This window comes from Fukomys damarensis, unplaced genomic scaffold (assembly GCF_012274545.1).
Source record: "Fukomys damarensis isolate Sample0158 unplaced genomic scaffold, DMR_v1.0_HiC HiC_scaffold_16, whole genome shotgun sequence".
Taxonomy (NCBI): domain Eukaryota; kingdom Metazoa; phylum Chordata; class Mammalia; order Rodentia; family Bathyergidae; genus Fukomys; species Fukomys damarensis.
The window spans coordinates 54,730,094-54,750,132 of NW_022900928.1; the positions used below are offsets into that span (position 1 = coordinate 54,730,094).

Sequence of the window (20,039 nt, forward strand, 5' to 3'; positions counted from 1 at the left end):
TTATAGTAGCCAGTACAGTGTAAATCCTTCAGTCTGTGACTAGAGGCACAAAGCCAAGTGTACCAAAACAAAACCATAAACAGGAACAATGAATGTGTTTTTGAAATCCTTAAGAATAAATCTTAGCTTCTATTCAAATTGTATTTGATATAAAATACAGTGGACCCTTGATTTACAGATTCAATTTTCACAAGGGCTGGTTGCAATTCAAGTTGGTCAACTGAAGGCTCAGGCTCCTTTACACAGCCTTCAAAGTCTCTCTCCTGTGTGCAGGCAAACCTCGGTATCCCTAGAGAGACCTTGGCCCAGGATTTCTTATTTAATCCCACACAGGAAAGGATGTTGTAATGTTCATTCCAGAACTCTTTAAGGGTTAAATCTGTATCTGAGACCATCTGGAAGTGCAAGCAACTGGCACCCAGATCATTAACTCAAAATTTAGTTTGTAGTTTAAAACAAATTCCGGTTGTAACCCAAGTTGTTCATATCAGGCCAGTCATAACTCAAGGGTCCACTGTGAATGTAAATTTTTACTCGAATTAAATAATTAATAAGGCATTATATAATAAAATAATTGAGAAGAGTTTCTATTTGTTTGTTCATTTTTTACTAATTACTAAAGTATCACTACCCATTGCAGAAATTTTTGAGTGAGTGGACTAGCAAAAAGAATAAAAATCAATCATAATCCCTCTACCCAGAGAAAAGGATTTGTTGGATTTTCATCCAGTATGTTTTCATTAACATTAATTATATGTGTAAATTATTGTCAGATAAAGAGCACAAAGAATATAAAAATTTATTTCTTTTAAACTTATATGTTACACTGATTACAAAAATTTTTTTCGTCAGTACCAGGGATCAAACTCAGGGCCTTGTGCTTGCACAGCAGTCATGGCACCACTGAGCTAAATCCACAGCCCAAATTTCCAATGGTTTTAAAACATTATCATATGGATCGTTGGTGCTAAGTAATACTAATACCTCAGGAGCTTTGAAGAAATGTAGATACATTACACCTAATCTAGGAGAATCTGATGGACCGAGTTAGGTCTAAGCATCTGTGTTTGTAATAAGTGATTCTGATACCCAACTCAAGCTTCTATTGGATCAAGAGTATAAACTGTTTTAAAGCTTGAACTGTATATAGATCAATTATTCTCCTTCTAACTTTTACCTTGAGCATTAATGTATGAAAATGCCCAATTTATTAAATTCTTGACAATATTGAGCATCATCTTTATTTTTATCCTAATTTGAATAAAGAAAATACAAATTGGCACTGCTTTAATTCACTAGTTTAGTTCAAATTATTATTATCTGATTTGTATCTCTTTCTGCCTAACTTATCTATCATGTCCTTTGTTGATTTTTAAAGGAATATTCTTCATTCTTGACACAATTTCGTATAAGTTCTCAAAATGTGTATTAGGGTTTGATGGAGACTATGAAAGAAATTTCCAGCCTCTATCAGGTAAATATTCTAGATACCAGGGGCTTAACTTTTACAGAGAATACTGTATAAAGAGAAGACTCCAGGAAGAGAGCACAGGGTTAAGACTAAGGAGACTTTTTCACATGTATATGATTAAAGGACCCTTTCTTATCAGGATAATTCAGCAATGGTGCCATTCCACAACAGTTTAGACATCGGGACCATACACTTTTGGCTCCAGAGCCAGCAATGGAATGTGTACCTCACAAAGTAAAACAGAATTTAATTTGCCTTAGCCAGACTAAAGATTTTTTTTAATTTAGCATGTGCTTTATTTTATTTTGTTCTGTTTTATTACTACATGTTTGTAGTACTACATAACGATTACAATCATCATGGGGAGCTGATACATGTACATAACTCACCTTCATTTTTTACCTCCTTCCCCTTTCTTGCCTCCCCTTTTCCTCCATCTCTTGGTCCCCTTCCCTTTTAGCTCCTTATTTCATGGTATCTTTGATTTTTGCTCTATAATTTATTTATATTTTTGACATTATCTATCTACAAACTGTGTGTCCTGTAGGCAGACATTTATTAAATATAAGGTTTTTGTATCATCAGTTCTTTATAATAATATTCACAAACCCAAGAAATGTCACCAAACTTGTGCCTTGTAAGTTTCCCAGTTTAAGTAACATTTTGTCATACACATACATCAGTGCCTCAATAACAGAGAAATTAAACGATAAGATATATGACTCTGAAGAAACTATGCACAAGGCATAAAGTAAGCACAAGCACATATTCAAACCTATAAAATTTCATGACAAATCATTTATGGGAGGGTAGAGAGAAAGGCAAAGGTCTTAGCCTGGATTAAGCATATTTTTACAAAACAAAATCTGACATTGCACTATTTTAATTTACCTAAAATTAATAAATGGGAAAAATTTACATCTTTTAGTTGGTGTTTTAAAATTTTTGTTTTATTTGACATTTCAATACCATTCTTAACAAAAATGAGTCCCAAATCCTATGAGATAACTTACTCCAATGAGGTGAATTTTCATAATCCCAAATTCCTGAGAAGGAAATTTAAAAATTTGGAATTGTTCCAGAGGTCCTGAAATTCAACCAGATGAACATTTTCATTCTAGCTAAAACCTCCTATTATCTCACCATTAGTATAATTAATTCATTAAAAAGCTATTTGGAGAGATATTTTTCTTGCCTAGACTTTCCAGAATCATAGAATATAAAGGCAAATAGGTAAATTATCTGTTTCCTCTTTCAAACCATAAAAGGCCAATATATCCACACAACTGGGTTCTCCAGTGTGATTTATACATCCAAAAGAATATGATCACTTATTATTATTTCTTCCTTCCCTTCCATTTTTATGTGAAAAACAATCCATTTCAATTGCCTTATTCTGTAAAAGCTGTACTTTATACAATCAAAGGATGGATGTAAGAAATAGCCCACAATATTTATCTTCTGTTTTCCTATTTGGTAGATTACTGTTACAACTTCCTTGATATTTATTTAATTAGGGTAAGAATATCCTTTATAATGAATATGAGTTTCTGACACTGACTTTGACATCAATGTCTGAAATATATAAAAGAGATTCCAAAGCAGTTACCAAACGTATGGCAACAAGGACATACTTTGCATGTTTCTGATGTACATGGGTTCTTATGAATTCCTTAGCCTTGTTTGCTACAATTTCTTCAGTATTCCTGACTAAAAAGTACTTTTTAACCTAGTCTAGTAAAATGAGCACATTAATTTTAAACATTTTTAAATCATTTGGTGATGATTACTATTAACAACATGTACGAAACATGCATTCCATAAAGTAGAACAGATATCCAAATGACCCTTCTATATGTGGTTTATGGTGCAGTCTAAGGCGCAATCCAAGGAGGCCTCTAGACCTAACCCTATTACATAAGGAAATTATGTCTTCAGGGGGACAGTTGAAAGAAATAATAAGTACTTTTAACATGCAAAGAAAACTTGAAATATGCAAATCATCTCCAAATATTAATTATTAGTGCCTTTTACTTTGTATCATTAAAGTAAACTTTATATATGATGGTATTAAGTGTACTTTATTGAGGATCACAGGTTTTAGAAAGGAAAATAGATGGATTAACTATGAATAGGGCAGTAATTTGTATACTGGTCAAATGCATAATATTAATCAAACATAGAAACATACATAAATGTTTGACTAGCAGTGTGAAACTAAACTGTTTTTACATGGCCTATTAAATTGTTTTAGAAATACAATGTTTTAGAGCAATTTTTAAAAAAGCTTGATTCCAAACAATTTTCTCAACATGAAGCTTTTTTTTCTTATCCATTCTTTTATTTTGCTTTTTTGTTGTTGTTGTTTTCTTTTCTGTTGTGCTGTGAAACTGTCTTTGGATATGGCTAACAACCCTGTTAAATAACCCTCTCATGAAATGGTTTTTATGAAAGGAGTGGTCAAAACCAACATATAAAATAATTGGGATACCACTTCATTAAAATATCTAACACAAATGTTTAAAGTAGAAAAAAATGAATTAGAAGAATTCTCTCCAAATACAAAATGCTAGTAGCTTTAATTCATTGAAATACAAATCCCTTTAGTTTCTTAAAACACAGAATTAAACAATTCTTTTCTCCCAACAGAATTTTTCAAATAGATATCTCTACCTTCACTGAATGTTTTTTTCATTTCTACATTTTAATTTATTCCTTTTGACAATTAAACCGAACACCTGATATTGTTCCCCATAGGAAACATATGTGGTTATTTTACACTGGTAATGTGACATTCACCCAGGAATGTGGAAACAGCTCACTGTGAAATTAGCATTTATTCAATGAGACTCTAACTCTTTAGAGTTAACATTCCTAAAGTTTGTGATTTACTCATGGGAAGTGTTTACTCTCCTAGTGGATCAGCCTATCAACAATAGAATAGTACATCACTCCACTGAAGTACGAGGTACACATTTTAAGAGAATAAACACTTTAACAGGCTATTTAGTGGGAAAATATTCAACTCATTTTATTAGTTAGCTAAATGACATTTTGCCTGCAAATCATACTATTTATTAATCTGGATGTTTCAGTTTGTTTTATCTGTAACTCATGTAGCATTCAGTAATCACCAGATTCAGTTTTTCTCAAACAGCATGGATTGAGCCAAAATTATTTTCAATATATAAGGCCCTTCTTAGATTTAATAGAAACTTCATTAAATACTAGAAAACCTCTTCAAAGAGTTAATGGGTCATTTAAAAACTGTAGTTTGGAAGCAAGACAGAAACCAAATGCATGGAAAAACAGAAGCCCAAGACATGTTTTTAAACCTCCTACTGAATAACTACAATATGCTGCCTTCTTCCCCTAATAAACACAGGGAAAATCTAGCACTAAGTGTTTGTTTGCAAAGTTCATATCACATGCAGCATGACTTCTTGAGGTTTAATTGCTTAATTTAAACAGTCAAGCTGGATATGTGATTCTAATTTCCAGAAAGCAGCCCAATGCTTTACAAATCATCACAAAATTTAGATGTAACAACTTATCCTTCAAAGCTGCTGTTTCTTGCCTGGCCTGTCATGTCCAACCCAGCAAACTCATCCAACCTGGAAACGCTAGATTATGAGACCAACTAAACTAAATAAACTCACTAAGCCAACACAAATAAAAGGGAATAGTTAAGTAAGCTCTATTCTTGTCAAGAAAACAGAACACAAAATTAATGGCTGGTTTGTTGGCTTTTTTATGCCATTTTGCTTTTCCTTTTGGGAGGGAATTTTCATTTCAGTCTGTTTTGGGTCATTGTCATTCTTAGAGGCAAAGAAATTCAAGACACATTTCTTTCTCAATCACTAGTGAATTTAAGTGTATTACTGTTTTGCCAAAAAAAAAAATCCATGTAATTGGTTGATGAGATTAGTTATTTGACAATAAATGAACTGTGAAAATGAACAGCACCAAATACTGCATGCTTAATACATTTGAAATCAGCTACAATTGCCTTTGGTTTGGACATTGGTGGAAGGGGCTGCAGGATGGAAAAATGAGAGGTTTATTTAGCGTCTGGGAGAAGCTTTAAAAGAGCTAAGTCCTCATTCCTTCTAACATCCTAACAGCTGTACAGTTTCTTACAAAATATGTTTTATCGTTTCAAGAAATGCTGTTAACCTCGCAGTTTTAAAACTGAATGAACAAGGCCTCTTGGACAAATTGAAAAACAAATGGTGGTACGACAAAGGAGAATGTGGCAGCGGGGGAGGTGACTCCAAGGTTAGCCTCAATGTCACCAAAAGCGGGTAAACAGTATGTAAAGTAATAGGTGCATCTGCTGGGAGCCTTCTGATTTGGACCTACTGAGAGTTGAATTACTAGTCAAGTCCATTCACAAACAAGTATGCAATTACTGTCAAAGCAAAAATATTTGCAACTATTTTCAATCTGGTAACACATCAAGACATCTGATAAAAATCATCACTGAAAAACTCTACTTTAAAAAGGCTGTGGATCAGACATAGTACTGTGAACCTTGGTTTTGGAAAGCAGAGAGATGCAACTTTGTGAAAGAACAATCTAGTAAAGAGAGGAGGAAAAAAACAGAGAGGGTAAGTCTGCCTTGTTTTCTTCACCATAACTTGACCCAAGTTTCAACCAAACATTTGTAAGTAACAGCAATAACCTGATTCCACCCTAAATGTGCATGCAGATCCCAATAGCAAGATTTTCCATATAAAATTCATGGGCTCCTGTTAAAGCTAAACAAGACCTCAAAGACAGTTATGTGAACTACTTTTTTTTTGCCCTTCCATTATTGGATCAATTATAAAATGATCAGGCTACAAAACAAGAGCAACTCATCTTTGTTTTTACTCCATCCATGTCACATTCCTAGCTTTCTTATATAAAAGAATGTTTTATATAATTTCTAAGCAGTATCTAAAAAGAGGTATACAATTAACAGATTATATTAACTAATATCTTAGAACACTTGCTTATATATATCAGTGTTGATAGACTTAAAGAAAACCATCCATAGAGGGGGAAATTGTGAGTAACTACCTTCAATTGTTTTTAAAAAAGTAATGAAATTTTTAAGTATACATTTAAAAGTACAGATTTTTAAATCTAGAAAATTATCCAAATTTTGATTGGGTTGTAAATTGTTATGTGACCACCTAACCTATAAATTTTGTTATATACCCTGTTTTCAGGGAATACCTGTTATCATGGTTGTCATTAATTCCTCTCAACTCCATTCTAAAAAGCCTTTAAAAGTAAGCTCAATTATATTGGCGTCTAATAACCAGGCCTAGTGTGGGAAGAGGAAGTTAAAACTTTGCCTCTATTCTAGGCAACATCTGCCTTACTTTTAGTGTACAAAGAAAAGACATTTGGCTTTTCGTTTGTTTTGTTTTTTTTTTTTTTTTTTTTTTTTTTTTTTGGGACTGGGGATTGATCTCAGGTCCTTGCTCTTGCAAGGCAGGGGGCGGAACTGCTGAGCTAATTCCCCCCCCCTTATTTGGCTTTTAATGTTGGTTTCTTGAAAGTCCAAAGAGCACAGGTGAGGACTCACTGGATGCTTCACAAATGCAGATGGCATCAGGTGGTACAGGGGTGTACAGGGAGGGGAGTAGATTACATGGCAAGAGAAAAGGAGAGTGGTGAGAGGTTAGGTTTGTTCTTTTATAACAAGCTGCTCTTATGATAAGTAACCCAGGCCCTTAAAATCTCATCTACTTTTGAGAAAACTAACATAGTCTCTTCAAGGAAAACATTACTCCAGGGGATTTAACCCAGCGGCAGAGCACTTTCCTCGCATACTTGAGGCCTTGGGTTAAATTGCGAGCACTAAAAATATATATAAATAAAATTTAAAGCATTCATGAGAGCAGATCCCTCATGGCCCTAACAGTCTGTTAAAGGTCTCATTACCTCAATACCGTTACATTGGGAAATTTAGCCTCAACTCTGAATTTTGGTGGAAACAAACCACACTCAAACCATCTTAAGGAGTATTCATTTTCCATTTTGAAGCCTCAACTTGCTCAGAATTTTCTGATAGGTTCTGTAAACATATAAATAAATATATTTGTACATACAGACACAATTATTCAAATTCACTCTAATCCACAGTAATCCAGTATGCCTCCATAAAAGTTAGAAGTATCATAAAATGCTTGATAGTATCACCAGAAAAATAAAAACATGTTCTAGATCTTTAGAAAATTTTTGGTTACAAATTTCTATTTTTCCTACAGATATGAAAAGTATAACAATGCTTTACAGTAAAATTTTCTACAAATAATTAAGTCATTTTAATGTACTTAAAGACTTTCTAGAGAAAAATAAACATGACAGATATGTACATATGTTGGAAGAATCTATGTAACAAAAATTACTGTAATCTATTTAAATGAGGGATTGGGCAACTCAGCCAAATTTGATCAGCTTTGTAGTCAACAGACTGCTTGGTATATGTATACTCAGTAAATGTTTGTTTCCTGAAAGAAAAATTGTGAATATAACATTATCATTTCCAAAATCAAACTGCTTATTCTTTCAGGTACGTAACAGTCACTTTCATAAACATGAACTAGAAAATTATATTCTAAAAACTTATTTCAAATCTTAAGAAGTGGCTTTTCAAGATGTTACAAAATTAACATAAAATGTTCACCTAAAATGAAATTACAGTATTATTCTATTTTCTATTTTAAGAAGAAAACAAAATTCCAGTAGATTGTATGTCAGGCTTATCACCAAGAAAACAGGTTGTTGTGATCTAAATGGTAATAATGCTGCACTCTGAATTTGTAAGAAAAGGTGATATTATAAATACCCTGAGCCAATTTAGATCAAAGTTATTACCAGGGAGCAGTTGTTGTTTTTTTCATTTTGGTGGCTGATTTTCTTTTTAAGCTTGCCTCACATTCCCATTTGACCTGATCTTCCTCAAAATAAGTAAAATGGCAGGGTGATAGTTGAGGAATGCAGTTAGCTAGGGCCTTTGTTGGGTGTAAAACTGAAGCAAAAGAAACAATGCTAGCAAGACAGTGTAGGAAGAAAATACACAGAGATCCTAACAGAAGCCTGCCAAAATCCTGGTGTTTGATTGTAAAATACAGAATCTTGGTTGTAGAACAATAACTTTCACAGCAGTGCTTCATTTAATGAATGGGGAGAAAATAGAAAACATGAAAAGATTTCTATGAGAAGACAATCGGCCCACTTGTCATGCACAGGATTGTAATAAAGTGGCCGGAGGATGACACGCATCTCCAGCCTTCGATTCAGCAGCAAATTATTAATCTTGTGCTTTCACTGGGCAATGTGCCACTATCTGTGGAGAAAAAGAGTATTATTCACTATCTTTTCCCTCAAGGAACTTATGATTTAATATAAGCAACAACTGAACAATTCAAAGTTCCTGTGGCAGCTTCCCTGTCACACTCTACACTGTCTGTGCCACAATTAGTACCCTACTCACCCAACAGCCTATCCCAGAACTAAGAGGTTCTCACCATAGCAATCTTCAGCCACACAAGTTTTATAACAGATGTGAGGAAAAGAGCCTTGTATCTTAAAAGAAAGAAATAAGTGAAAGGCATGATTTTAAGGGTTATAAATTTGTTTCAAAACTCCCTGTGTCAAAAAATTATTGCCGCTTTTTTAAAAACGGTCATAAGAAATTCATACTCATTCTTGTGAGTAAAATCAGAGAAATTTATTAATTAACAATGAGTCAACTTAAAAATAGTATTACATGTCTAGGCTATAACTTCCCCTTTGCTTAATCTGAAATGGCTTAGTTTAAGTATAAAAATGTAAAGTATTTTATGCCAATTTGTAAATGTACAATTAATGGGCTGACTTCTTCAAAGGATTGTGATATCAAATATAATTCCTAGGGAACATTTTATTTGCTAATTGTACTTACAAAATTATTTTTATATATCCACATCCACAAGTATGCATATATTAATTACATAGAATGAGAAGTATAAAATATATAGAAAAATATAAGTAATATATATAAATATATATAAAAGTAATATAGTATATAAGTATATATATATTTAAGTAATATATTAAGTACGAAATATATAGAAAATTTATTTTGAGACTGTTAGTACTACGATGATTTGATGGTTACAGACACTGCCAAACTTTCCAACTGCAATCAAGTTTAAATAAACACATGTAGAAATTAGCATAGAGGATCAGTATAGAAAACATGCATTCATAAACAAGAAAAATACGTTGTAATAAAACCCACTAAAGAAAACGAGCCCCCAGAGAAGACTCTTCCAATATTAAATCCCTTGCTCAACCAAGTTATGCCACTAGTTGACTACTAAGCACGGTTAGTAAAAAAGATTTTTGTTTTCAAAATACCAATCTAATCGTACCCTACACTAATCTTACCCTAAAACAATACTGCTGGAACGAAGAGCTAACGGGATAAGAGGTCAGAGGGAAGAGGAAAGGAATAAGGTAGAAGAATATTTTTAAAAAGGGAGAGAAACAAGCCAAAGGCAATCTTTAACCAAACTTTGCCTTCAACTGTCCTATTGAGAGGAAACATGAAAGGCTCTCTACTTTTTCCTCTTTTCACATTGGATCCTCCTCCTTTCAGCCCACTCCATTCAAAAAATGCAACCAGGACTAGTAAAATTTACCATATGTATGTGTTTCAAAGGCTTTGGCAAGCTAGCCTGGGAACCTAAAAACTATTATAGTCCCAGTTATTCAGGAGCCTGAAGTAAGAGGATTGCTTGAGCCTAGAAGTTACAGACTGGCCTGGGCCTCAGAGGGAGGGTAACCTCAAAACAAACAAACAAAAACTTTTATAGTATTAATTAAAAGAAAAAGCTTGTTCTAAACAAAACATGATAATTTAAACTTGACAACTTCACAGATCACCAGTCTGGGTCAGATACTGGTAAATACTGTTTTCCAAAAATGACTGAGATACAGCTTTTGCCCTTAAGGTGTTCACAGTGAACTAAACAACCCACTGGTGTGAAGTTGAAACAATCATTTCATAAACAGCGGTGGGGGGGGTGCACAGAGTTTGTGAGAACGGGAGTGGCATAGACAGTAAAGCCTGAAGTAATGTGGTTAATCTTAACACCCCAATTACCCACCCATCCTCAAAAAGAGCTTTCAGTATCGTGTTACATCATGTTTATGCCAGATTTTAAACCAAAACCAATTTAGTATTCCAGGAACATGGCAAATACCTGCTGCTTTTAAATAGAATGATGAACCTGAACCATAGTTAGGTCTCATGACATTGATAGAAAATTCAAGTTGTATTCAGAAACTATAGTAACAGAATGAAAAATTTACATTTTAGATTTATTTTTGTTCAAAATCAACAGAAAAAAATAGTTGCTTTTAGTTTCACTTTTAATCAAAAAAACTCAATTGACCAGAAACAACATTTTCTACAACTTGTTGTATTTTTAATTGCACATGCTACAAAGTCACACCAATCTTGGGTTAGCTAATGCCTAGCTAGGAGTTTAACTAGTTTTGTTTCTTCACAAATGTGAGTGATAGTTGTAAATATGCAAAATCTTTTAACAGTGCCTGGTACATAGTGTCCAGTAAACGTTAGCTATCTTTATTGACATCGTTATTGATACATTACCTAGTTGTGCAGCAGGATTGGTGGAATTAATCTTCTGGTAGCCAAATAAATGCACGCTTTGTTTCACCAACCATACTCCTCTTTTCCTAAGAATGAGGCATTATTGGGCGATACAGCTAGACAAAATGACCAGCAGCCTTAAACATGTTCGGAGGAATGCAGACGATCTCCAGCATAATGCAACAAAAGCCAACCAACCAAGATAACTGAAACAACAAAAGGTCCTGGGAGTTACTGTTTCCCATCCATTTTCTTAACTTTCATGTTACTATCTGGGGATGAAAGCCTGAAGGATTTTTATGTTACTCGAAATATTGATGTTAGTTGATAGATGAAATTCCTTGAGACTCCTTACACAATACTGAGTACAGAAAGAATCAAATATGGGAAAAGAAAAGAAAATGACATTATAGTAAGAGAAGTTTGTCTTTTCAGAGAAGTTTTAGTTATCCCTAACCTATCATTTGTTTGTTGGCAATAATTTGAGAGTAATTATAGTCACTTCATCTCGTACTTTGAGTATATTAATATGACAGACTTCAGATGAAAATTGCTTCTGGTGATACTATTGAAGTTAAATGCTACAATTCAGATGAAGAATATTAGCACAGGCTTATCTTGTATTTTAAACCAATAATTGACACATTTGTCTTATAAGGACATTCCTCTGTGTGAGATAACCCTTGGTCTGTGAGCCTAGAACCACCCTTCTCTTTCATTTAGGTCCTGAATCAAAGTAGTTACGGAGTCAATATATTGACGAGTACTTTGCATACAATATTACAGCATAAAGTAAAATCCCTCAAGCTCAGTCATAATGCATGCAAGAAGTGGGATCAGTCCTATTCAGCTTTTATTTTAAGTCTCGATCAACCTGCAGCCACTTGTATTTATTTTGAAAGAGAAAAAAACACTTCTGGATTTTGAATAACTACCACAATTACATGGGGGAAATTATAAATGTTCAAGCAACCCAAGCCGGGCCAATAGTTTTGGATTCACAGTAATTGCATACATTTTGTTTAAAATTCCTCCCTAGCAGTATGTGCCTGTTACCTAAAGCGATGGAGCAGGTCCCAGTTTTATGTCTGATTCTGAACCTGGGCCTACGGTACAAGACATAGCACCTGCTGTGGCCTCTGCTCTGTCACTTTGCCATGCAATTCTGATGTAGTTTTACTTGAATAACATAAAATAACATATATAATGTTATTTATGTTATTTTCCACGTGAAGAACTCCTGTAAACCTTGCCGTTTTGAAACTCAGTGAGGCAGGCGTCTTAGACAAGCTGAAAAACAAATGGTGGTACGATAAAGGTGAATGTGGACCCAAGGACTCGGGAAGCAAGGTCAGTTGCCGCAGTTCGGGGCCTCCTCTCGTGTTCACAAAATAGTAAATGGGAGCAATTGTCAAAAGCATATGGAAACCTTAAAAACTGAACATTTCTCTGTACACACAGCCACTGCCTAAATTAGAATCTAATAACATAAATTTCAACCACAGGGACCGTATTTTCAGGAAATTATTGTACAACCCGCTCCCTGATAGTAAGCCTTATAAATAAAATCAACTGCAAAATTACATAAAAATAACAAAATTCTGTATATTATTCTCAAACTTACGTACCACTAATAAAAATAATATTTTTTTGTTTTAGAGACAAAGACCGATGAAATTTATTACTTCAAAAACAGATATATTATCAAAATAGGAAATGAGAAACTGGTTAGAAGCCATCCCAGAAAATAAAATACGTTAAATATTAAATAAGTGTCTATTCAGATGTTCAGTCTTTGTACCATATTGCCAAGCATTCCACTTTAGCTTGAAGAGGCTCTCTTATATTTCTGTGCTGAGAGATAAACAGAATGAGCTTTCTAATCAAATTTTCCCAATCAATGTTATTTTAGTAAATCACTGTTTACAGTGATATCCTCAAGTGTTAAGATATTTTATTAATGAATTCATTCTAGAACAAAGCAGAAACCTATGGGCCTAATTCTGCTTAATACATTTATATTTTATTCTAAAGAAAAACATGTAACAAATTTGTCAATGAGTCAAAATATCTACAATATTGATATTGCTAACAGTAACTGAACAGTTGATTCTTGGAAACCACTTAGTTTTTTGTGTCTTCTTCTAGACATTAAATAAGTGGCTTAAATAAAAGAGCCTTGATAAATTAAAGAAGGAGGCCCGGGTATTTAGCTCAGTGGTGCCGTACCTGCCTTGGAAGCACAAGGTCCTGAGTTCAATCCCCGGTACAGGAGGAAAAAATAGACAAATAAATTGAAGGAGACCAAAGCCGGGCATGGTGATACACCCCTGTAATCCCAGTACTTGAGAGGCTGAGGCAGGAGGATCTCTATGAGTTTGAGACCAGTCTGGGCTACATAGTGAGTTCCAGGTCAGTCTCCACTACATAGTGAGACCCTGTCTAAAAAACAAAACAAAAAAAAAAATTGAAGGAGACACAGTCCAACTAATTTGTCCATTCTCAGGCCTATTCCCTGTATTTTACTCACTTATGAGTGCTTTTGATCCAGAGTGGAATGTGATAATCTTGGCCAGATTATGAAACAGCTATCTTAAATCCTGATGTAAAGTAAGAAAAGCATAAATATTAAATGAGTAATTATTTTAAGAATTAAGTAACTCTAGAAATTTTGGCCCACTCATTTGATATCATGACTAAATAGTACACATAATTCATGTTTTGAATTAGACACTCTCCTAATAAAAACTATATCAGTTTCTGAATCATATTTTGCATAAAATTGTATTGATGAGAATATTATGGTCATAAATCATCTTCCACCAAAATATTGTTGGAATAATATTGCATAACAAATATTCATAATTTATGAAAAAATTCCAAATTCTTGTTACAATTTTAGTATTTTCCTAGTATATGCTTGATCATCTCTAAATTCATTATATGTGTAGCAAACTCCAAGAATATGTCTAAAATATTAATTGATAAAGCATTTTTAAGAGTGAATGGAATTTCATTTTTACATCAATAAGTAAATTATAAATTTGTCCATATATAAATAATTTCTCAAATGACTATGGTAATTTGTATATTTTTAAAAGTTACCTTTAAAAAGTTACTTAGGAGGCCAGGCGTGGTGGTGCATGCCTGTAATCCCAGCACTTGGGAGGCTGAGGCAGGAGGATCACTGTGAGTTCCAGACCAGTCTGGGCTACATAGCGAGTTCCAGGTCAGTCTCAACTACACAGTGAGACCCTGTCTCCAAAAACCAAAAAAAAAAAAAAAACAAAAAACAGTTACTTAGGTTTTATGCACATGTAATTATTTCTAAATAGTATATATGAAAAAGTGACATTTTTTCATGAACTTTCCCATATAGGCATAACTGAAAGACCCTAAAAACATGTACCACAGTACATCATTTGCACATATATGGCAAAGCAATGATGAACAAAATGTGAAAATACTAGCCCAATAACTCTTACTTCCTTAAGTAGGAAATGCGGACTTAAATTTATTTAAGAGTCATCTTATACGTTAATATTATATTTCAAAGTAAGCAAAACCAAAAGAGGTCTCCTTTCCCATGTGATTGTATTTTAAATAAATCATTTTCAAACTCTATTATAGTCTACTTCTGGTGCCCCATATAAACACACAAATGCTTATCATGGCTAAGTATAGTAGTTTTCATTGCATATTTAATAATGATAAGATGCTACAGATTTTATTGCATGTAATTACATAGAATTTATTGGTAATCATAATTTCACTTCTCCTGAGAGCTATAAGCTTTACTCTTAGAACCCTAAACCTGTATCAGTGACTTATACTTGTAAATAATTTCTGGTTAAATTAAGCGTTTACTTTAAATGGCTACTTAGATTTCATGTGTTCTTCTACATCCTGGATGTGACATTTCCACAGTTAACTGAAGTGTCTTTATCCCTCCTAGGACAAGACGAGTGCCTTGAGCCTGAGCAACGTAGCTGGCGTCTTCTACATTCTGGTTGGCGGCTTGGGCTTGGCAATGCTGGTGGCTTTGATAGAGTTCTGTTACAAGTCCAGGGCAGAAGCGAAGAGAATGAAGGTGGCAAAGAGTGCACAGACTTTTAACCCAACTTCCTCGCAGAATACCCAGAATTTAGCAACTTATAGAGAAGGTTACAACGTATATGGAACCGAAAGTATTAAGATTTAGGGGTAGGACTTAGGGCCTACGACAGTGAGTGGGGGATGCATCCTGTGATCGCAGTGTTGTGACCTGTCTGTCCAGTGGTGGTATTGCTTGCTTCTAATTAGAGCTTTCTATTTTTGAAAACTTCAGTGCAAAGTGATTCACTTTTCTTTGGCTGCAGATGTACCGTTTAAAACTTTATGTTGCCAATAGATATCTGCATTGCATGGGTCAGAAAGGCAAACACATGCCAGAGTTGCTCTGTAAAATGATTTAAATGGTATAATTTCCTGAAATTGGAAAAATTGGAAATTAGATCTGGGCTTCCTCACCAGGCAACAACCTTGTTTCTGTAACAACCTACGTTTGTGATTCGTGCTAACAAAATAATGACAAAATCTGTTTCATATGATGAAAACCTATACTGACTTATTTTTTTCTAAGGTCATATGTTTTCTAAGAAACAATATATGTAAAAGCAGCAAGGCATATAGTATTGTATGTATTCAATGAATTCCCTAGCTTCTGTTCCAATCAGCTTTACACTAGCTATTTTTATTTTTAAAGCACAAATCCCCTTATTTGTTCAGGATATTAGTCCTTAAGCCAACCTTTCGGGGAAGAGTGATTGTCAGAATTTTACCTATGATATATAGTTATATTCATGGTATGTATCACTTAGCTGAAAACACATTTTAGATAATTCAATATTTTCATCATCAAAAATGTCAGCAATATAGGTGTTCTATAGCAGGGAGAAGGATAAAAATTGTGCTCGATTATTATGCACTTTATTGCATTTCAATTGCTTTAAAACAAGCCAGATCAGGATTACTCAGACCCTCTTACTATGCCACAGTAAATAATTGTAGGCCACCATTGAGATATAGGAAATGAAGATCACTTTTTTTAAGAATCTAAATGCTCATTTCTTTCCTGTAATGATAGAAAGTAGATTTAAAATAAGAACTGAATGGATATGTTATTGCATTTCCTAAACTCAGAGCTCCAAAAACTACTTTCTAAAATTACATATTACAGCCCAGTGAATAGGCTGCCCATCTTATTACATGATAAATGAGTCTTTGAAACTTTAAAAAACATTGTGTTTGATGTTTTTTAAAGTCAAAAACCAAATGTAATTTTAATAAGGTGTACATATGAGATTATACTAGATAAATGTGCTTGATTTTGATAGTTATATAAAAATCATTGAGGTACTTGTTAGTACCTTAAAACAGAAACAGATTCATCCTTGTTGATCCAGATCTAATTCTTTTTACCCATTATCTAGAAATCAATGAGCACTGTATAACTGCATATAGACAATCGCAAAGTGGTTCTTTCCCAATTTTAGTAAAAAAAAAAAGCACATTAAGAACTAAGGCCTCAGTTCATTCAGGTCAAAACATATGGAGCATGTCAACAAACATGTTGAACAAGACAACAAACTGAGATGGAGTTAGGGCATCTAGGCCATTAGGACACTGCTTTCACTCCCCTTCCCACACCCTACCCTGTCCTGGAAATTGAACTCAGAGGTACTGCACCACTGAGATTTGTGCCCAACCCTTTTAATTGTTTGTTTGTTTGTTTATTTTTAAGACAAGATCTCACTAAATTGCTGCTGCTGGCCTCAAACTTGGAATCCTTTTGCCTCAGCCTTCAGAGTAGCTGGGATTACAGACAAGAAACACTGTGCTGAGCTAAGAATGTTTTCATCTTAATGTTTACAGAGTTAAGCAGAGATTTTTACGCAAACTGAGAAAAACAATACTTGACTAATTTTCTGGTTTTTTGTTTTGTTTTGCTTCTTTTGTACCGGGGATAGATCTCAGATCCTTGAGCTTGCGAGGTGGAACCACTGAGCTATATCCCTGGCCCAATACTTGACTAGTTTTCAAAGTCAGTTATTTGGGCTAAATTCTGAGAAGAATTTTATAAGATTAAAAAGAAATTTGTTGCTAATTTTTCTTTGGCATGCCAAATTTTAGCAAGGCCCAAGAATGGGGAAGCAAACAAAAGAAGAGCATGTTATGAATTGTAGAAAGAAATATGCAAGGACCCCAGCTTATTACAAAGTTCTGGGAAATTGTTAAAAAGAATTATGTAAATTTAACTTATACATAATATTTTTGGGAGTCAGAATGTGGTATTGAAATTTATGATGTTTGCCTTTAAAACTAAATTTGAACTTTTAAGAAGATACATTCTTAAAACTGTAATTTTGTAAGAAAAAAATTTTTAAGAAATATTTTAAAGAAAACATTCATATTCATTTTTAAAAGGCATTGACATTCACAATAATGAAATGATCTGCACCCATAGTGAAGACTTGAGAGTAAACAGTTTTTACCTTACTGTGAAATTGTGTTTTTTCCATTTCAAAACTTTATTGACTGTATTTTTTCAATTTTATTATTTATTAGTATATGTTTGCATTTATACATAAAATTACATTTCCTGTGTGGAGTTGGCACATGTACATAACACATCTCAGATTTTTTCATCCCTTTCCCCTGTCCTTGTCCACCCCACCTCTGTTTCTTATTCCCCTTCTCATTTGCAAAAGACCTATCTTCCTTCTAATATCTATCTTTCTTTTTGCTCCTTATTTATATTTTTAATTTCTCATATAAAAAAAAACAAGTGATGCTTAAATTTATGTGTCTTGGGCCGGGGATTTAGCTCAGTGGTTCTGCTGCCTGCCTTGCAAGTGCAAGGTCCCAAGTTCGATCTCTAGAACCCCCCCAAAAGCTAAACTTATGTGTCTGATTTATTTCACTTAACATTATAATTGCAAGGTCCCTCCATTTCTGTACAAATGACTCAAGTTTATCCTTCTTTGGGGCAAAGTAATGCTTCATTGTATATAAGTAGCACATTTTCTTTATTCATTCATCTGACTATACTTAAGCAAATAGTTAGATAACATTGTCCCAGAATCCCAAAAATGAAATGTTACTTAAAAGTGATCAATCTTCAAAAGGAACACATACAATTAAGATACTAGAGATTAGCCACAATGATCCAACCAAACCCGATAATATATAAATTTGTAAAAAAGTTTTTCAGCTTGAAGAGCTTCAAAAATGGCCGCATTAAGTTGAACTGAAATGACATTATACGGAAGTACCATGTGATATAAGAAATAAAAGTTGTAGAATAAATTTAAAATTAAAATAGATACTACTCAAAGATTTATCAACTAATACACTCAGTTGCATTAATATATGAAAGAGGAAAGGTTACTTGGGAGTGTAGTCTTTTTTAAGTTTTGGAAGTTTTCCTTTTCTCACAAACACAATTAAGAATAAAAGGAAACAAAAATACATTTAATAGCAAAATCCTTCTGAAAATGCTTTTTAAAAAATCACAATGTTTGCAATTGTATTATAGTATGTCTTCTTCAAAAGAAATTAAAACAAAGTTATACTAGCAGGTTTTTAAAAATTATCTATCTTACTAAGATTAAATGTTGACTGAATCTGAAGAAACATATTCAGACTTTGGTTTTGATTTTGCTTAAATGTAGTGGCAACTGACAGCTATGAATTCTCTGGAACCACTTATCTCTGACTTTTGTTTAAACAGGTTGAGTGGTCTTAAGACTTCGGGGCTTCCTCGATGTTTAAAATAGGATCATACACTGGCTTGGATTGGACTTGTGAATATTAGTTTATTTTGTTTTTCTCAGCATTTATATAGATTGATTTAATTTAATAGAAACTAGCCCAAACTGCCTCAGAATAGAAGCTCATAGAAAATGCTAGGGCTGGGACTGGAATATTCCAAACATCTAAGTTGTGAATCAAAAACCATCTATTTAAAAACCACCCCACCCATATAAAACACGTAACATTGAAAAACAGGATTATGGGAGAAAATTATTCAGCAATTCTGAAGCCAATTCCTCGACTATGTTTCTTAAATATAACATTTTTTGTTACATTTTCTAGTTACAAGCAGTATTGTTTTACTAATGCTTCCCTTTATATGAATTTCCAAAAACATACGCACTCTAATATTGAGTAGGAAAATATTCATCTCTAACAAATTAACCTCGCAATAATTTCACCTCAAAGAGCAAGATTCTTCCTGCCATTTCCATTCCCTTGGTCTCTGGTGAAATTCTGGGCTATAAATGAGACCCATGACTAAGGGATTCTTTCAGATGTATAAACTGATTGAATTGTTTAGTGTCTAACTTCTCATTGATAAATATACCTCTGTTCAGTTTAAACAGTAATATATTCATTTAGGATTATTTCCAGGTACAATTTACAAACACTAAAATTTGCCCCTTTTAGTGCATAGTTTTACGAGTTATTAAAAATTGTTTATTTGGAATTTCATCAGTTTCATTTACAAGGAAGAAAAAAAATACCTTCCCAAAAGTGGCCATTCATCCATTCAGCAGATATTTACTAAGCGATTACTATGTACCAAACAAAAGTCAGAAGCACTTTGATTTCAGAGGATTAATTGAAAGTACCTACCCTTAAAGTCTTAATTGAATATAAATATTATTAAAAATTGTTTATTTGGAATTTCATCAGTTTCATTTACAAGGAAGAAAAAAAATACCTTCCCAAAAGTGGCCATTCATCCATTCAGCAGATATTTACTAAGCGATTACTATGTACCAAACAAAAGTCAGAAGCACTTTGATTTCAGAGGATTAATTGAAAGTACCTACCCTTAAAGTCTTAATTGAATATAAATATATA

The 20,039-nt window shown here is 33.5% G+C and overlaps 1 protein-coding gene across 6 annotated transcripts in view; it reads left to right on the forward strand.

Moving 5' to 3' along the window:
* The window catches only part of Gria4 (glutamate ionotropic receptor AMPA type subunit 4), a 340,666-nt gene that overhangs the window by 316,705 nt on the left and 3,922 nt on the right, over positions 1–20,039 (forward strand). Inside the window, exons 15-16 of one of the 6 annotated variants that reach the window (XM_010642079.3) lie at positions 12,368–12,482; positions 15,088–15,222. In XM_010642079.3, coding sequence (XP_010640381.1) covers positions 12,368–12,482; positions 15,088–15,222 — 250 coding nt within the window. Of the gene's footprint in view, positions 1–5,634; positions 5,750–12,367; positions 12,483–15,087; positions 15,336–20,039 lie in introns of those variants that run through there. The other 5 variants (XM_010642075.3, XM_010642076.1, XM_010642077.1 and 2 more) reach the window with 5 other exon arrangements.